Source organism: Aureobasidium subglaciale (assembly GCF_000721755.1).
Source record: "Aureobasidium subglaciale EXF-2481 unplaced genomic scaffold scaffold_1, whole genome shotgun sequence".
Lineage (NCBI taxonomy): Eukaryota > Fungi > Ascomycota > Dothideomycetes > Dothideales > Saccotheciaceae > Aureobasidium > Aureobasidium subglaciale.
Genome location: NW_013566994.1, coordinates 376,278 through 391,262, shown reverse-complemented (window position 1 = coordinate 391,262; position 14,985 = coordinate 376,278). Strand labels below are relative to the sequence as shown.

General features: G+C 50.6%; 8 protein-coding genes across 8 annotated transcripts; 4 read left to right on the top strand and 4 right to left on the bottom strand.

Moving 5' to 3' along the window:
• Window positions 1–47: 47 nt before the first annotated feature.
• On the bottom strand, window positions 48–2,747 carry AUEXF2481DRAFT_35364 (uncharacterized protein). The gene has a single exon (XM_013492666.1). It carries the CDS (start codon window positions 2,581–2,583, stop codon window positions 418–420), a length of 2,166 nt encoding a protein of 721 aa, XP_013348120.1. The 5' UTR covers window positions 2,584–2,747; the 3' UTR covers window positions 48–417.
• A 660-nt stretch (window positions 2,748–3,407) lies between these two features.
• On the bottom strand, window positions 3,408–5,538 carry AUEXF2481DRAFT_958 (uncharacterized protein; the record flags this gene model as incomplete). The annotated part of the gene is made up of 4 exons (XM_013492382.1): window positions 3,408–4,530; window positions 4,580–4,995; window positions 5,049–5,292; window positions 5,354–5,538. 4 exons carry the CDS (start codon window positions 5,536–5,538, stop codon window positions 3,408–3,410), a joined length of 1,968 nt encoding a protein of 655 aa, XP_013347836.1.
• A 550-nt stretch (window positions 5,539–6,088) lies between these two features.
• On the top strand, window positions 6,089–6,724 carry AUEXF2481DRAFT_25356 (uncharacterized protein; the record flags this gene model as incomplete). The annotated part of the gene is made up of 2 exons (XM_013492538.1): window positions 6,089–6,369; window positions 6,427–6,724. 2 exons carry the CDS (start codon window positions 6,089–6,091, stop codon window positions 6,722–6,724), a joined length of 579 nt encoding a protein of 192 aa, XP_013347992.1.
• A 33-nt stretch (window positions 6,725–6,757) lies between these two features.
• On the top strand, window positions 6,758–7,397 carry AUEXF2481DRAFT_177227 (uncharacterized protein). Its single transcript, XM_013492932.1, has one exon. The coding sequence runs from the start codon at window positions 6,842–6,844 to the stop codon at window positions 7,292–7,294; it is 453 nt and encodes a 150-aa protein (XP_013348386.1). The 5' UTR covers window positions 6,758–6,841; the 3' UTR covers window positions 7,295–7,397.
• Window positions 7,083–8,566, top strand: AUEXF2481DRAFT_177245 (uncharacterized protein). Its single transcript, XM_013492931.1, has 2 exons — window positions 7,083–7,584; window positions 7,653–8,566. The coding sequence occupies exons 1-2, from the start codon at window positions 7,440–7,442 to the stop codon at window positions 8,309–8,311; spliced, it is 804 nt and encodes a 267-aa protein (XP_013348385.1). The 5' UTR covers window positions 7,083–7,439; the 3' UTR covers window positions 8,312–8,566.
• Window positions 8,567–8,602: 36 nt separating this feature from the next.
• Window positions 8,603–9,327, top strand: AUEXF2481DRAFT_177316 (uncharacterized protein). The gene is made up of 2 exons (XM_013492930.1): window positions 8,603–9,166; window positions 9,267–9,327. Exon 1 carries the CDS (start codon window positions 8,821–8,823, stop codon window positions 9,151–9,153), a length of 333 nt encoding a protein of 110 aa, XP_013348384.1. The 5' UTR covers window positions 8,603–8,820; the 3' UTR covers window positions 9,154–9,166; window positions 9,267–9,327.
• A 73-nt stretch (window positions 9,328–9,400) lies between these two features.
• AUEXF2481DRAFT_45679 (uncharacterized protein) lies at window positions 9,401–10,759 on the bottom strand (the record flags this gene model as incomplete). Its single annotated transcript, XM_013492771.1, has 3 exons — window positions 9,401–10,475; window positions 10,537–10,625; window positions 10,685–10,759. 3 exons carry the CDS (start codon window positions 10,757–10,759, stop codon window positions 9,401–9,403), a joined length of 1,239 nt encoding a protein of 412 aa, XP_013348225.1.
• Window positions 10,760–11,506: 747 nt separating this feature from the next.
• Window positions 11,507–14,860, bottom strand: AUEXF2481DRAFT_94019 (uncharacterized protein). The gene is made up of 2 exons (XM_013492883.1): window positions 11,739–14,860; window positions 11,507–11,686 (listed from the first exon to the last, which is right to left on the bottom strand). Exons 1-2 carry the CDS (start codon window positions 14,667–14,669, stop codon window positions 11,591–11,593), a joined length of 3,027 nt encoding a protein of 1,008 aa, XP_013348337.1. The 5' UTR covers window positions 14,670–14,860; the 3' UTR covers window positions 11,507–11,590.
• Between the last annotated feature and the right edge of the window lie 125 nt (window positions 14,861–14,985).

Sequence of the window (14,985 nt, the reverse complement as noted above, 5' to 3'; positions counted from 1 at the left end):
GCGAATATATGATTCCTAACTTCTTTGATCCTTCATTTCTGTGAGGTTTGCTTTTTACCTTTTTATCCTGTGCTGCTAGCCACGTCATTTTGATGGCGAGATCCTAGCATAGGGGGTGTTGAGCTTGGTTGTTTCTGGAATGCTGATGTTTGGAAAACTTTTCTTCTGGACTTTCTTTATTTGGTACTGCCTAATTTGATATCTCTCTTTCGAATGTCTCTACTTCTTGAATGTAAGAGGAAAAGAAGCCTCTTCTGCTTCCCGAACAGGCCAAATAACAATGACCCTTCAACCCATTAAAAACTCCAAACGATGCATCAAGAAGATATGCAAGAATGATGAACACCCCCTTCAACGCCATGCTTATACCTCCCGACGAAAACCCAACAACACCTTTTACAATGCAAAATGGTCCTTCTAAGCCATAACACCAGCAAGACCCTCCTTCATCCTCTCAACACCTTTACTTCCCACGCCCTTTAATCTTCCCAATTCAGTAACATGGCGGACTTCATCATCCATCTCACACAGAGCGTTGACAATCATTTCCGCCTTTTTGGCCCCAACACCTTTGAGTAAACGTATCTGTGCTACATCACGGCTATTGATGATGCGGAGGATGTGTTTTGAGCGTGGCGTTTGGTCGGGTCCGGTGTGCATGAGGGAGTGTGCTAGTTCGTCTTCGGAGTCGGAGTCTGCTTGGTGTGTTTGGGGTGCAGAGGCTTCGTCGCGGAAGACGCTGAGGTTGCGGCGAACGGCTGGGCGGCGTGGCCTTGCGCTGCGAGCGTCAAAGACTGATTCGTCTGGTTCGTCGTCGTGAGCTTCAGGTTGATAGTCCTCATCTGCATCTTCGGCAAGCGGCACACCACCACCGGATTTGGGCCGACGCTCCTCTTCCTTGCGATTGATCTTTTCCTGCAGCTTGAGCATTTTTTGGGCTAGCTTTTGGTTGTCGGGGAAGTAAGGGAGGGCGAGCTGGTACATTTTGAGTGCGCTGACTTCCTCGCCACGGACGGTGTGCTGTTTGGCCATGAGGAGGTATTGGAGACCTTCTGCGCGTGCTGACTCTTGGTCGATTACTCTGCGTTCGAGCGCGATCAATCGGGCTTGTACATCAGGCGAGATCTCGGTGCCTGCTGGCAGTTTCGCGCTGAGTGCTTGCTCGGCTAGCTTTTCGGCCACCTTTCTTTCAATCATCTCTTCGATGGACTTTGCTGACATGGCCTCTGATTTGGCTGCCATTGTCGGCTTCAGGACCTTTGAAGGTCGACTGATAGTCGGTACAGCTTCACTGCTAGTGCGCTTATGTGCCTCAGCAATGCGAGGATGGCCTTGTCCAGATAGATGACCAGGTCGTACCGCTGTTGTCTTGGGCTTATCCGAATAGACAGAGAAGGCTTTCACAGGCTTCTCCACCTTGTCTTTGTCGGCCGCTTCCTTGCTAGGGACAACATTATGCGACAAGGCCTTAGGCCGCAAAGGTTGGCGATTTGCTAGAGGAACAGATGGGATGCCAGATTTTGATTCAGGCTTGGGTGCTGTGCGGAAGAAGGGTCTGTTCTCGACTTCGTTCACTTCAATCTTCTTTGTACGGTTTGCAAAGTTCAGGGAGCTAAGAGTGTCGAGGTGGTAGCTTCTGACAGGAGCCAGGTTGAGAATCATGACAGTTAGACCATTGTTTTGACCGAGAGACAGGATGCGGGTCATCTTGGATTCGCGATATGGGATGCGATTCTGCTTCTTGCTGATAGCTTCAACACATTGAGCGAGAACGAAAAGAGACTTGTTGATGCTGGCAGATTCGACCATTCTCTCCTTGCCATTGTCGGTACGGCGATTGTCTTCGGATCCTGCCAGATCGATGGCGCTCGCCGTGCTTACACGGACTTCGTTGCCAGTCACTTGAGTTACCTTGACGCAGAGGACTGCATGTGAGCGTGAGGAATGTGCGTTCAACTTTGTGGCAGAAGTGGAGCGGTTGACGTTGGCCTGGTCGTAGAGAGTCTCGAAGTCCTTTAGCGAGGTGCAAGGTCTCTCGGTCAAGCCAACGACAACCGTCTTGCCATTGTTGTCACGAATGGGCAGACCGGCCGGAGTGCGCTTCTCGAGACTTTCAAACAGATCGAAGACGCGATCGTTGTAGATTTCGTAGTAGCTCATGGCGACGTCGACCTTTGTGTCGCCTTCGGTGTCCTTTTCAATCTTGCGACTTCTGCGATAGATGCTGCTGAGTAGTCGTGGAATGACACCTCGTTCAGCCAGTAGCTTTCCACCACGCATCGTGTGCGTCTTTCCAGTTCCTGTGACTCCATATGCGAAGATGGTGACGTCGAATCCTTTGAAGAGGTGCTTGACGGTGGGAGCAATCTCATTGTCAAAGACTTGTTGTTGTGTGGCTAGCTGGTCGTAGACGCTGTTGAACTGGAAGCTGAAAGCCTCGGCCTCGTTCTTTGGATTCGGGATGCGCACGATTGAGGGAGTCGCAAGTGGCTCGGAAACATTGGGAGCGGCCTCGACAATGGTGTCTTTCTCCAGTTCCTGCTTGAGCAAGGGCCGAATGCGCGCGACGACCCGGACGCTCATGGTTGGCTGGGCTCAGGGGGGCTGGGAGCTGATTAAAAATGGTACCGGCAAGTCGATATACCCTGCAGCTGGCAGAGCAGACGTGTCGGAGAAGAACAGAACAAGATCGAGAACAGAATCACCCTCCTGGCCTGCCGGGTAGAAATGGTTAGCGTCGCGCGTGCCTCCCTGCTCCTGACGTGAAGCTGCAGCTGCCCGTTCGAGACTTGCAAACTTCGCTCGCGCGCTTTCCTTTCCCCCCGCAACCATGTCAACAACACGTCTTTTTTCTGTCGACCCAGAAACCGGTCCGCTCCTGAACCAAACTTTGATCTCTCCTGTTCATTCACCAACTTCTACAACACCGACATGCGCAATTACGACTGGAGATTGGTTACTGCAAGTGCCTATGTTGATATGCAATCTTGTTCATATGTCTCGTGTACACAATGCCGCTAATTGCGTCGATCCCGCCTAATTGTGCCAACTATCGCGACATAGATAACCCTATCCGATAGATGCAACTGTTCTAACGCATCCTCTATTAGGCGCCTATGCTTCGGGACGTGCTCATGACGCTGAACCTCTGCTTATACATACGTCAGATGCTGCAATCAAGTATTGTGCCGTCTTGATTTTGGACCCTCAGGGCTCCTGCATAATCTGCTCGCGAATCGACTACCATCGATCGTGATCTTAGCCAAGATCGCGCCTATTGCTCTGACTGGACATTATCAGAATCGATGGCAACTGCGGCCGGTACTCTTATCCCGTCTATGGATTTTCTGCTGTACTGCGCCAGATGCTACACCAGAGACATCAAGGCTCGGAGCGCTCCGTTCGCATCATGTTGTCGGCTTCTTCGCTTTGACAGGCGCTTGCTTGGCTGCTACCTTTGGAACAGTCTTTGTCGCTACAGCCTTGTTGCTGGCCGCGGTACCGTTCGGCATACCAGCCTTCTTGCTAGCAGCCGATGCTTGAGATGGCTGCTTACTTGTTGACGAGGTTGATGTCCCAATTTTGCTCGCAGCAGGTGCCGTTCGCTGCTTCTGCTTATTTTCGGCTATTTTCTGTACACCTTGTTTGGCTTTCTGCATCGCCAATGTCGAAAGAGGTCGCGTAATTGCAGTCTCTACAGGCGTCATGGGTAGAGATTTGCGAACATTTGGTGCAGGCTTGGGAGACGCCGATTGAGAGGCTCGCAGGAGTCGTCGCCTCGTTTCTTCGTGCGCACTATCGATAGTGTTCTTAAGCTTTGGATCCAGATTTCGTCCAGCTGTTGGTGGTTTGGTGCCTTCTGCCACCGGATGCTTTCCCATTGCTTCCTGTATCTCTCTCTGTGTCCGAGCAGCATCTCTTGTTATCTTCTCCACCGCAGATCCTTTTATCGGTGGACCGCCTGCTGATTTCGTAGCATATGTCAGAGCTTGTCGCATGTCTTCGGTCGACTTTGGCGCTTTCGGTGCTTTACCTGTGTTCAACAGATTAAGTTGTTGCTGTTGGGCGACCTTGTTCAGTAGTGCATCAAAGTCGATGTTTCCTGGTGCTATATCTCCACTCGAGAGCGCTGTTGCTGCGGCCGTGATCGGAGCAAAGATGGCCAGAAACTCTTCCCATCCACCAGCCTTGACTTCGGTTGTGATGAACTTAGCAGTCTTGTTGACTGGCTTGACGACACTTTTCTTTTCTCCGTTGCTGTTACCATTTGCAATTTTTCGCAACGCTGCTTCGGCCTGCATCGCTTTGATCGGACATCCGGAGGGAAAAGATCCATGGCGATAAAAGTGCTCCAGCAGGTAATCCTTCTCAGTCCAGCGATTCTTGAGCCACCGCTCGAAAGCTTCATCGTTGTCGATGGGAATATCGCTAATCTTGAATCTTCTCCAGTACATGTTTACAGACTTTGGTGGTCGTCCTTCAAAGAACGATGATTTCAGGGTAAATATGTCTTGACCAAACTGTCCTTCTCTGTTTGTCGTTAGTTAGATTGCTATCCAAAGAACCTCGAAAAACGTACGGAACGCCCTCGTAAGCAATTGTGCAGTCGTACAACCAATTTGTCGACTCCTCCAGACGCTGTAGGCAAAATTGTAGTCCAGTCTTGCGAGGTAAAAGTTGATGTTTCATGTCGCTGATACCTTGTTTGTCTGCCCAAGCTTTACTCTTTGCACGAGTGGTCTCGCTCAAGTTCGTGCCTTCTGGGAAAATCAACAACCACATTGGATCTTTAGGGTCGCTGAGTTGACTCAGATGCCGTTGAAAGCGGCTCTTGTCTGTCTCCCATTTTCTCGACAAGAAGATGAAGTTGTAGAACTGAGCTCCCCACCCAAAGATGGGAACATTCTTCAGAGACTCTTTTAAGATGATGTAGATCCGACCATGCATCTTGTTAGTATACGCGATCCACCAGAGGTATAGCCAGTCGGTATAAAGCTATGTCTATCAGCGTCGTTGCTCGCCTTCGCGTATCGTTCTCGATAATATACCTGATGGTTGGCCATCATGACCAAACGGTGGGGAAAGTTGCATCGAAGACTCCCGTCCTCCATTTGGTACAACTGGTCCTTCATACTCTCATCTCCAGTAACTCTGACAGCAGTGGGAGCCCACCACTGGGTCATGGTTGCAGTGAGAACAGCAAAAGACTCTTTCGTCCAGGCCATGTATCCATCGTAGAACTTTGGGTCGATGAGCTTGAGAGGAGCACCAATAAATTGAGAAGCGCTTATACTGAGTGGGCATTATACTGATCAGACACTGGATTTGAGTGACACTTTGGAAGTCTACTTACGCCAGTACCCCTGACAGGAACGTCGATGCAGCAGAGAAGGCTCTCTCGGCCTGTCCCATGGTGCCATGTTGAGGCGGTCCTGCTGGATGTTGGTCTCCTGATTTCGACTTCAGCAAATCGAAACCTGCGCCTAACAAGGTATCGCCAAATGCTTTAGACGCTGCCTCGACTTGCTGTCTCGACATTCTGAATTTGAATAATTTACAAGGAGGGAACACGGAACAGCCACAGATCAGCTATTCATCTGATGGAATACGAACAGAGTCACATCGAGACCGCAGGGCCCTGTCAGTCCGGCCATGCAAGCATTCCTGCTTTTCGACCAGTCCTTTCATCGACTCGCGTAAGCAAGCGACGTGCGATGAGGCAATGGTGGCACCGTGCTGGTGCCCGATCGAGTTCCGAGCTGCAGTTCAGCCACTACCAACCTGATTCGCGCCCCGCAGGGAAAAGTGAAATGACGTTTGACCCATGAGCCGCCTTTCGATTGGGGTCCAGCCACACCCTGCCTTGCCTAAGTTGCCTTTAGGTCTTCGAGTAAATGCAACCCTTCTTTCTTTCAATAATTCTCCGTACATACTGCAAACACTACGACGAAGCTTCTGCTTGACACTTTTCTCGAATCAGAAAGACCCTTTTTCAATACCTAAATACTTGCAACTGTTTGGTACAAGAAGCGACAAACATCCCTCGGAACCACAGATCCGTCACACCTTATACACAACAAGACTCGACATGGCAAACGCTTCTTCTGCAACTCGTCCTCATATCAATCAATCGCGAGCCACCAACGGTGTAGCCAGAACGAACGGTGCTCCTCGTGCGAACGGAGCCGCTCGAGCAAACGGTGCAGCCACTGGCAGAGCAGGCGCAGTCCGTCCAGCAGCTAGAGCGAACAGCATCTCATCTCAAGGAGACACACCTGTGAACGGAGTTGGTTCAGCATACGCCATCATGGCCAACCGAATCGCAAACCGTGTCGCCGAGATGGCTGAGAGCATCACATTTGTTGAGAGGTATGTTCACGCGACATGATCCTTTTTACCAATCTCATCTCGCTAACCGGATATCAGGCCCAAGCCGCAACAGAATGGACAGATTTTTAACGAAGAGCCAACCGAGAAGAAGCGTCCTCGTAAGCTGGAGATGCGCTTGGACACCGGAAACGACGTTAGCTTCAGCGCACCTTTCCTCGACAACACACTTCAAAAGATGCTCGCCCTTCAGAACCGTATGCTCAAGAGCACGGCAGATTTGTCAAGATCGGAGGAGGTCGATGAGAAGATTGTCAGAGAGGCTGCTGCTCAAAGTGCAGAGCTGAGTCGCATTATCGCACTCATTTGTGCGGAGAAGGCACGTCAAGGAGCTTAGAATTTGGTCTCGGAGCACGGGGAACAACAGCACGGCATCGATGTTTCCTATCTTTTTCCCTCTATTTTCTAATGATGAAGGAGCCATGATTGCTTAAGGCTTCTACTTTGACGGCGGATGGTTTACACTGTATCAATACCACATACCCAGCATCTCAATCCTTTGCACGCGCGTCGCTTTCCTGTCCATGCCTCAACCACCTGTTTAAGATTCAGGAGCACAAGAAGAGTTCAATCGGCCCCTCTTTCCAACCCTCTTTGCCCAAAACTTTCCCAGCCGCTGTCCGGTCGCGTGTGTTTCACGCTGGGTTCTGGCTTTCTGGGCCCGCTACGTAACCTACGCGGCTGTCCAACCGTTCGAACGGTCGATTGTCTCACTCTGCCGTGTGACATCTCGCCTGCGTTGCGTGCCCTCTTCGCATGCGCCACACTTTACGTCACAGTTGTGCCTGGGCTCACCACCCTTGCCCCAGATCTACAACTTTGTCTGCCAGGTTTGCGGGACAAAAAGTCATCCGTATTGCAGGGGTGTGGTTTATGCACAGTGATGCTGCTTCTGGCGCATTCTTGAGAAGATGGGCAGTCTGGATCCTTTTGCTTGCCATCATTGTTGGTTTGTGCTTTCTCTTTGGCTTGGTCCTTTGAGCTTCAGCATCTTTTTCGAACTTGTGCTTGCAACTTTCCTGAGAGTTTGACATAGTCGCGTATATCACAAGATGACGGGATTCATCACGAATTACATTCAAAACACTGCCATGGGCATGCTGTCCAGCGGCATTACTGCTGCTGGGAATGTAGCAGGTAATGCCGTCGGCGGTGTCGGTACCATGATCCAGAGCAGTGGACAAGCTGTCGGCACTGGTAAGTCATCCTGTCCCTGCACCAACTAATTGCTCCCATACAAGACACATAGCTGATAGTTCTCCCAGGCATCGAAGGCAGCATCAAGAACTGGGGCAATTACATTAACAGCTACGGCGACCGCGCAGTAGCAGCCACAGCACCAAACCCTGGCTCCGCAACAGCAGTAAAGAAACAAAAAGCCCTTCCAGCACCACCAAAAGGTCCAGGAGCGCTCTCAAAGCAAAAGGCTTTGCCCGCAGCTCCTTCTTCTGCTCAAAAAGCACTTCCCGCACCGCCGGCAAAGGCAAAGACTTTGGGAGCGAATACACCTTCATATGCTGGAGCAGTCAAGAAGACTGCTGTCTCTGCAGCGAGTAAACCGAAGAGTGTTGTGGGAGGTAGCCCTGTGCCGTCAGCCAATGGGCTATCCAAACCCTCTGTGCCGAAAGCATCGGTGCCTAAACCGGTGGTGTCGTCTCTTCCTCCTGTCAACGCAAAGCCTCTGTCCAGCGTCTCCAGCATCCCCGGGAAGGTCAAGGTCAGCGCGGCCAGTAAGCCAAGTCCAGGTGGTGGGTTGCCGAAAGCTCCAGTGAATGGATTGCCAAAAGCTCCTGGTGTAAATGGTATCTCGAAGGCTCCTGTTGCGAATGGGCTACCAAAGGTCTCGAATTTGCCGCCTGTCAACTCCAAACCTCTCTCCAGCGGGAAGGTAAGGATCGATCCTGCCAGCAAGCCGAAGAGGTGAAGGAGATCGATGCTAGATGAGATGGATGTGATGATACATCAGGCGAGCCATCTTCCAGGGAAGGGGCAAAGGGCATCTTGCCGACATTACTCACCTGTTCTCTACAATCCCATTTTTCTGTACGCGAGTAATGAATTCACGACGACTGTCTCCTCGATCTTTTACCTTATACACAACATCTATAGTGTTTAATGATGCTCGAGCCTCAAGGACGACTCAGCGACCCAAAGTAAACCGGCGAAATGGAAAGTTTAGGCGATTGACACCCACCCTTCCTATCATCCTAAAGCCTCGGCATATCTCCTAAATTGCGGAGATATCAAGCATTCCCCTCCACACCGACCAACCACGGTCTTCCGGATTACATTCTTTTTCCTTCTATACCACATCGCTCGATTACCTGTTACATCATACCAACATCATCCGCAATCCTCTGTCGCTTTTTATCTCCATCATATCAAGCCCTTTTATCAATCATCACTGTCTCAAAGGACAACAAAGCAACAATCATGTCCCAATCCCTCACGGCAAAAGAAGTCAAAGACCACGCGAGCCCCGACAATGGTCTCTACATAATAATCGACAATGCCGTCTACTCCATGCAAGAATTTGCAGATGAACATCCAGGCGGCAGTAAGATATTGAAGCGTGTAGGAGGAAAAGGTATGTCTTCTTTGATCCTCTTCTTAACTCATCGGTTTATCGAGATGTCCAAAGTGCTGATGAGATGGGGAAATACAGATGCGAGTAAACAGTTTTGGAAATATCATAATGAGCATGTGCTCAAGAAGTATCAGAAGAGGTTGAAGATTGGTGAGCTCAAGGAGGAGGCGAAGCTTTGAGGTTTCTTATCTGGTTGTTGTTCCCAGGCATGGGCATGCATGGAGAGGGCTAGGTCTACATGGGTACTCGGGTACTCGGGTACACAAGATCCAGATGGTACAGGCACTTCTAGATGAGGACCAAACTCAAGATGATGAATGGATAATTTATTGTAGTTGATCAATTGGATGGGGTATTATACTTGTTTCCTTTTCAGTTCCAAGCAACAGCAGACCAAGCGTGAATGAAGAAAAAGACGAGATCATTCTATAACTCGTCATGTCCAGAGCCAGCAGCAGCAGGAGCGGGTCTACCAGCGTCCTTTTGCAAGTCCACTCCGCTCTTCCTCCTCCACTTGTCCCATGTGTTCCAAAAGTCCTTTTCCATATTCTTGTCCATCTGATCTGGCAGTATGACAGTATACTCGACATGCAGGTTTCCGTATTCAGGACCATCTTCATGACGCCAGATGGGCATACCTTCGTTCTTGACGACTTCGACAGAGTTTGGTTGGATGACTTGACCGCGCTTGCGGGAGAGTTGCACGGTGTGTCCGTCCAAGTGTGTGAGATTGCGAGTCCAGTCTCCCAGCCATGCTTCCCTCAAACTCAGCACTTCACGCCAGAACAAATCATTGCCCTTGCGACGGAAGAAAGTGCCATCTGTGCGATCGTGCTTTTCATCACCCTTGCCCAACTCTGGATCCTTTTCCACAACCTGCACGATGAGGTCTCCAGCAACATAATCTGGACTCTCATCTCCCTCGTTTTCGTAATTAATTCTCGCTCCCTTTGGCATTCCCTTTTCGATGTTGACGGTAAACGTCTCGACTTCCCTGACATGGCGAGATCCACCACAGGTCTTGCATTTGTGTTGAATGGTTGTTCCCTTTCCACCGCAGAGATCGCATTGCATTTGCATTTGTTGGAAGATGCCCGGTGCGAGTTGTGCTTTTTGGATAATCATACCATGACCCTTGCACTTTCCACACGTATCTGTCTTTCCATCTTCTGAACCACTGCCCTCGCAAGATGAGCAGATTGCCTGTTTTTCCAGTGCGATTTCGTGTTCGGCGCCATTGTAAAAGTCGCGAAGGGGCACGGCGACGCGGACTTCCATATTAGGACCTCTGCGTTGACCAGACTGGCCGAAGTGACCGCCTCCGCCAAAGAAGCGAGAGAACAGGTCAAAGGGGTTGCCTCCTTGACGATGACCGCCTTCTTTGTGTTGTTTGAGACCTTCATGGCCGTATTGGTCGTAGATTTTGCGCGTCTCGGGTTCGGAGAGGGCTTCGTAGGCTTCGGCGATTTCGACAAACTTTTGATTGACTGATTCGTCGCCGCTGTGTCGTGTTGTATTAGTCTATACAATCTTCTCGAGGCAGGGGATGGGATGCGACGGACGGGTTCTTGTCAGGATGGTATTTCTTGCTAAGTGTTCGGTATGCCTTCTTCAACTCGCGGTCTGATGCATTCTTCTCAATTCCAAGCAACTGTTCATCGAGTATTAGCACATCTCCAATCTCCCTCGACAGTCGCCATAGCCATTTACCTTGTAGTAGTCCTCCGCACAGAGTGCCACAAGCGGCAACACGCACAACAACAGCCATGCAAGTTTGAACAACATGATTGCCAATTGTACCTGACAATCGGGAATATGCAGAAGCAAGTGCAAGAGACAAAGAGACAGAGAGGGCCAGGCGTATAACCCTTGTGGACACTTTTTGGGGAATTTGGAGACAGCTGTTACGAACCTCTCCAGATAAACGCCGATAACGCCTTCTCGGGGAAGCTGAACGCGAGGAGCGCTAATATCGAGATTCTGCTTATCGTGAGATTCTCATGGAAGGAGCGACCTTTAGGACACATGTCTTCCATGTGCCAGCATATCTCGAGTCTAGAGTCTCTGGATTGGCGATGACAATAATGTGCTTGACATGATGGAACAAATTCCTAACATTTCAGACTTACACTCCAATCTGAGCCTCGCTGTTGCTAGGAAGCGTTGAAACAATTCATGCTGTATCAGCACGACAATCATTAAGGATCACATTTTGGAACCAACAACGACAACGGTGACTGGATCCGTGCAAAACTTCTGCAGAGGACAGTCTGAAATACTCAGAGTGCTCTCATAATATGTTAGAAGATATGCGGCGACGCAATCGTCTACAAGTCGACCAATTTCATTGACGACAGGGTGCTACCCTCGGCCAGTCTGACTTGACCACGACATATTCTCATGCGACTCTGATTGACTTTTGCGTTCGATGTCTCCAATTAGTGTTGTAACAATGATCGTGACACATGACTATACGTTCATTCTATCGCCAAGTTCCATACAATCGGAAAGAAGCAATGCTTTTTTTTTTGCTTCGCTCAGACACCCCATCCATGAACAAATTCCTCGCTTTAACGCTATCACATCACAAACAATCATCTTTACTTCTTAGTAGACTCAGCCCCAGTACGGCGCACGTAGACCTGCGAAGGTAGATGCCACAGTGCCGCTGATGTCTGTTCCTCCGTCATCCTTCTTGCGTTGACCGGATAGCTGTCGAGGAATTAGTCATGTTGTCTCGATTTCGCGTTGCTTCTCGACTTACCTCCATCTGTATCTGCCTGTGCACATGCACCAGCCAGTCGACGTAGCTTTGAGCTTCGCCATTACGGTCTTCGTAAAGCAAGCGAGCGAACTCGTACTCTGCGCCGTCCAATCCTTGCCTTGCCAGTTGTATCGTCATGGCTTTTGAGCCTCGTGTGGTCTCCATATACTGCATGATGTTTCGAACTTGAGCGCTGAGATGTGTCTCGAGTACGGGTAAGCTAGAGCTGAATGGATCGAGATGTTTGAGCTCATTGTAACCCTCGCCAAACAAGTCTTCAAGCAGGTTGGGCGATACTTGAGCGTGCATCCATAACAGGCAGATTTGGCCGTTGTCGACAATGTAGGCGCCACCTTCTTCAATCTGTCCGAACGACGCTCTGATAGTAGGTGGCATGAGAAGTCGACCATTCTCGTCTGCGAAACCATCTGTCGGCTCCAAGTTGTGGATAGCGATGATGCGTGGGTACAGATATAATGACAACTCCATAGGACCCATCGATTTTATCAAGCGCATGTCATGAACTCTGCGATCGCTAGGCTCGCGACCACCCTTGAAAGCTCGTGACTTGATCAATCCTAGCATGTACATACTCAGCTCCTTGAGGTTCTCTGGCAATACCAGCTGACCAGGAGGATGTGAGCCTGAGAAGTTCTTGCGGTAGCCAGCCAGGATATCAATCGTCTTTTCGCTCAGAGAGTTGCGAATATCAGTCAAAGTCTTCTCTGCAACTCTTGAAGCGGCTTCCTTGGAGATGACGCTGACCACAGCATCTTGATCGACGAACTTCATTGCTTCGAGAGCATTCTCGCTCACACTCGCAACGGTGTTCGTACAACGAACTCTGCGTTCACCTGTCGCTGTCGTGTAGAGTAGTGCGCTTTGAAAGTGGGCGTCCAGCTTTGCATCCAACTTGCCATCGTAGCTGAACATGACGGTAATCGCCTTGTCTGCATCGATAGCACCAAACTCAAGATCAGCGCCAAATGTGTGCTGAGTGAAATTGCCATGGTAAGCAGAAAGTTGAAGACCATTAGAGCAGCGGACCTTCATGAGGGCCTGGAAACCAGTCTCGCGAGTCACAGTGTGCTTGAGCTCCTTTGCTAGTCGCAAGTCGTCTCGTGGGCTGTGGAAATTAGGGTAGTAGTAAGTCTCACCTCCAGATACCGCACAGCAGTGTCCGATGGTCGCAATGTCAAGGTAACCGCCGCTAGGTGCAGCCATAAAGAAGTCTATACCGACACCGGCCTCGACCATCTTCGCAGCGGTACTTTTCCAACCAGGATGCTCGGTAGTGTAAAGCTTCTTCTCTGCGTCTGTGTCGCGACCTTCATTCTTGTCACGAGGGAAGAGACGTCCGGGACCGAAGGTGGGAAGGCTTGATACGGAGCACACAATCTTGCCTCCAGTGGAAGTCAGAGAAGCCAGAGCAGCGTTGATAGCAGGTAGCAGAGCAGGTTCTGGGCTCTTGACTGACGAGAACATGTCTGGTATCCGCTTGAGAAGAGAAGTGATGGCAGCTTTAGATGCTTGAGGATCGACATACAAGCCCTGGCTCAAGGGGACAAACGGATCCTCAATATCGGGCATGACGATCATCTGAGCTTGCTCGAGACCTGGAGTCAAATTGTAGAAGTGCACCTCTCGGTCGAATGTGACGATACCAACCTTGACACCCGTTGGAAGGTTGCTCGTACCATCCTCAGCGTAGATTGCATGTAGTATACCTCTGCACATGGCGCCGAGGAAGCCTCTGCTAGACGCTTCAAGACTGACGTCGATCACAAATAGCCACTGGAGAGGAACGGGGTTTCTTGTCCAATACTCCTTGGGAACAAGGAAGTCAACAGTGCCCAACATCAGCTCAGGTCTCTGCGATCGATCAACTCTGATGCCTGATGGGTCAGTAGGAGCAAAGTACTCGGAAGGTACGTCATTGGGATGGTTGCACAAGTTGCAGATGAACTTGTTCCCGCCAGAACGGAAGGTCATGAAGGGGTTCATGTAAGTTCTACAACGCCTACAGCGTGGGGGACCGACGTCGCCAAAGTCAAGAACAGGTACGGGTTGTTCGCCATCTTGTAGAGGTGCTAATGGTTGCAGAACAAGACCCAAAGGAAGGCCAGTAGTTTGGAGAGCGTCATTGGAGGTAGGAATGTTGTTCAAGGTGAGGCGTGCGAACTTCGGAGAACTGTTGCCCTGATCGAATGCGACAAAGGGAACGACAGCAGGCGGAGGGAGATGCTGCTCCATAGTAGGATATATGCGCTCCTGGTAGTGACGAGCGGGAATGTCGCGTGACCTTGGCACACTGGGGATCTGGTCAGGGTCGACCTTGCCTGACTGAGAAGAAGCAGGAGCTGACAACAACTGGTCTCCTTGACGAGCAGCGTGTTCAGTCGAGGTTGCAGGATTTGCGGGTGTGAAGGCAGAGGTTGCTGCGGGGAACTGTGACATGGCGGGAGTGATTTGCTGAGACATGTACGGTGCTGCTGTTCCAGGTACAGGCGCATTCTGAGCGTTGTAGAACTGAGACGACGTGGTCCCTGGTACGGCGCCTGGCAGAGGCTGGGCAGCAGCTGGTGTTTCGAGCTGGTGGTATGCGTGTCTATCCTTCTTTTTATGCGGCCGCGCGCCTGGTGCAGCTGGAGCGAAGGCTTGACCACCGAGACCCATGCTGCCCATCTGATTTGACAAACCGTCCATACTCTGTGGTGGTTGTTGTTGTTGTTGCTGCTGCTGTTGTAGTGGTGGGGCCTGCTGTTGAGGCTGAACTGGGAAGTAACTCGCTTCTGAGCCGGCTTGTTGATACTCCGAGTAGGGACTTGGTGCGACGGGTGGTCGGAATCTTTGCTCGGTCTGTCTTGCCTTAGAGCCGCCCGGTGTTACCAGCGGTGTCGTTGCCGGCGATCCAGTCATGGAGAACTCCATGGTTAACGAGAGTGCCTGCGATCCTGTGTTCCAACGAAAGCTGTAGCCAACGCTGCGTGGTCCAATCCGCTCTTACTTTTACAGAGACTCGTCGAAGCCAGGATGTCGCAATGTGATACTCGACTACTTTTCCTGTCGTTTCCTCCTCTTACTCCCTGATATGCGCCTTCCAGAGTTCGCGTGATATATTAGTATTTTGGTCTGTAAATAGAAAGCAAGCTGCCACCATTGCGCCTCGGAAGTCTGGCCAACGCCAAGCCCGGAGCCCCTGACAAGGAAGGAGCATCCTTAGAACAACGATCAGGAGAGGAAGATA

Bases quoted from the DNA above. Each gene is read 5' to 3' on its own strand.
- AUEXF2481DRAFT_35364 (XM_013492666.1), bottom strand. From the start codon at position 2,583: ATGAGCGTCCGGGTCGTCGCGCGCATTCGGCCCTTGCTCAAGCAGGAA.
- AUEXF2481DRAFT_177316 (XM_013492930.1), top strand. From the start codon at position 8,821: ATGTCCCAATCCCTCACGGCAAAAGAAGTCAAAGACCACGCGAGCCCC.
- AUEXF2481DRAFT_94019 (XM_013492883.1), bottom strand. From the start codon at position 14,669: ATGGAGTTCTCCATGACTGGATCGCCGGCAACGACACCGCTGGTAACA. The intron at 11,687-11,738 runs GTAAGTCGAGAA...ATTCCTCGACAG, and splicing joins ACAGGCAGATACAGATGGAG to CTATCCGGTCAACGCAAGAA.
- AUEXF2481DRAFT_177245 (XM_013492931.1), top strand. From the start codon at position 7,440: ATGACGGGATTCATCACGAATTACATTCAAAACACTGCCATGGGCATG. The intron at 7,585-7,652 runs GTAAGTCATCCT...TAGTTCTCCCAG, and splicing joins TGGACAAGCTGTCGGCACTG to GCATCGAAGGCAGCATCAAG.
- AUEXF2481DRAFT_177227 (XM_013492932.1), top strand. From the start codon at position 6,842: ATGGTTTACACTGTATCAATACCACATACCCAGCATCTCAATCCTTTG.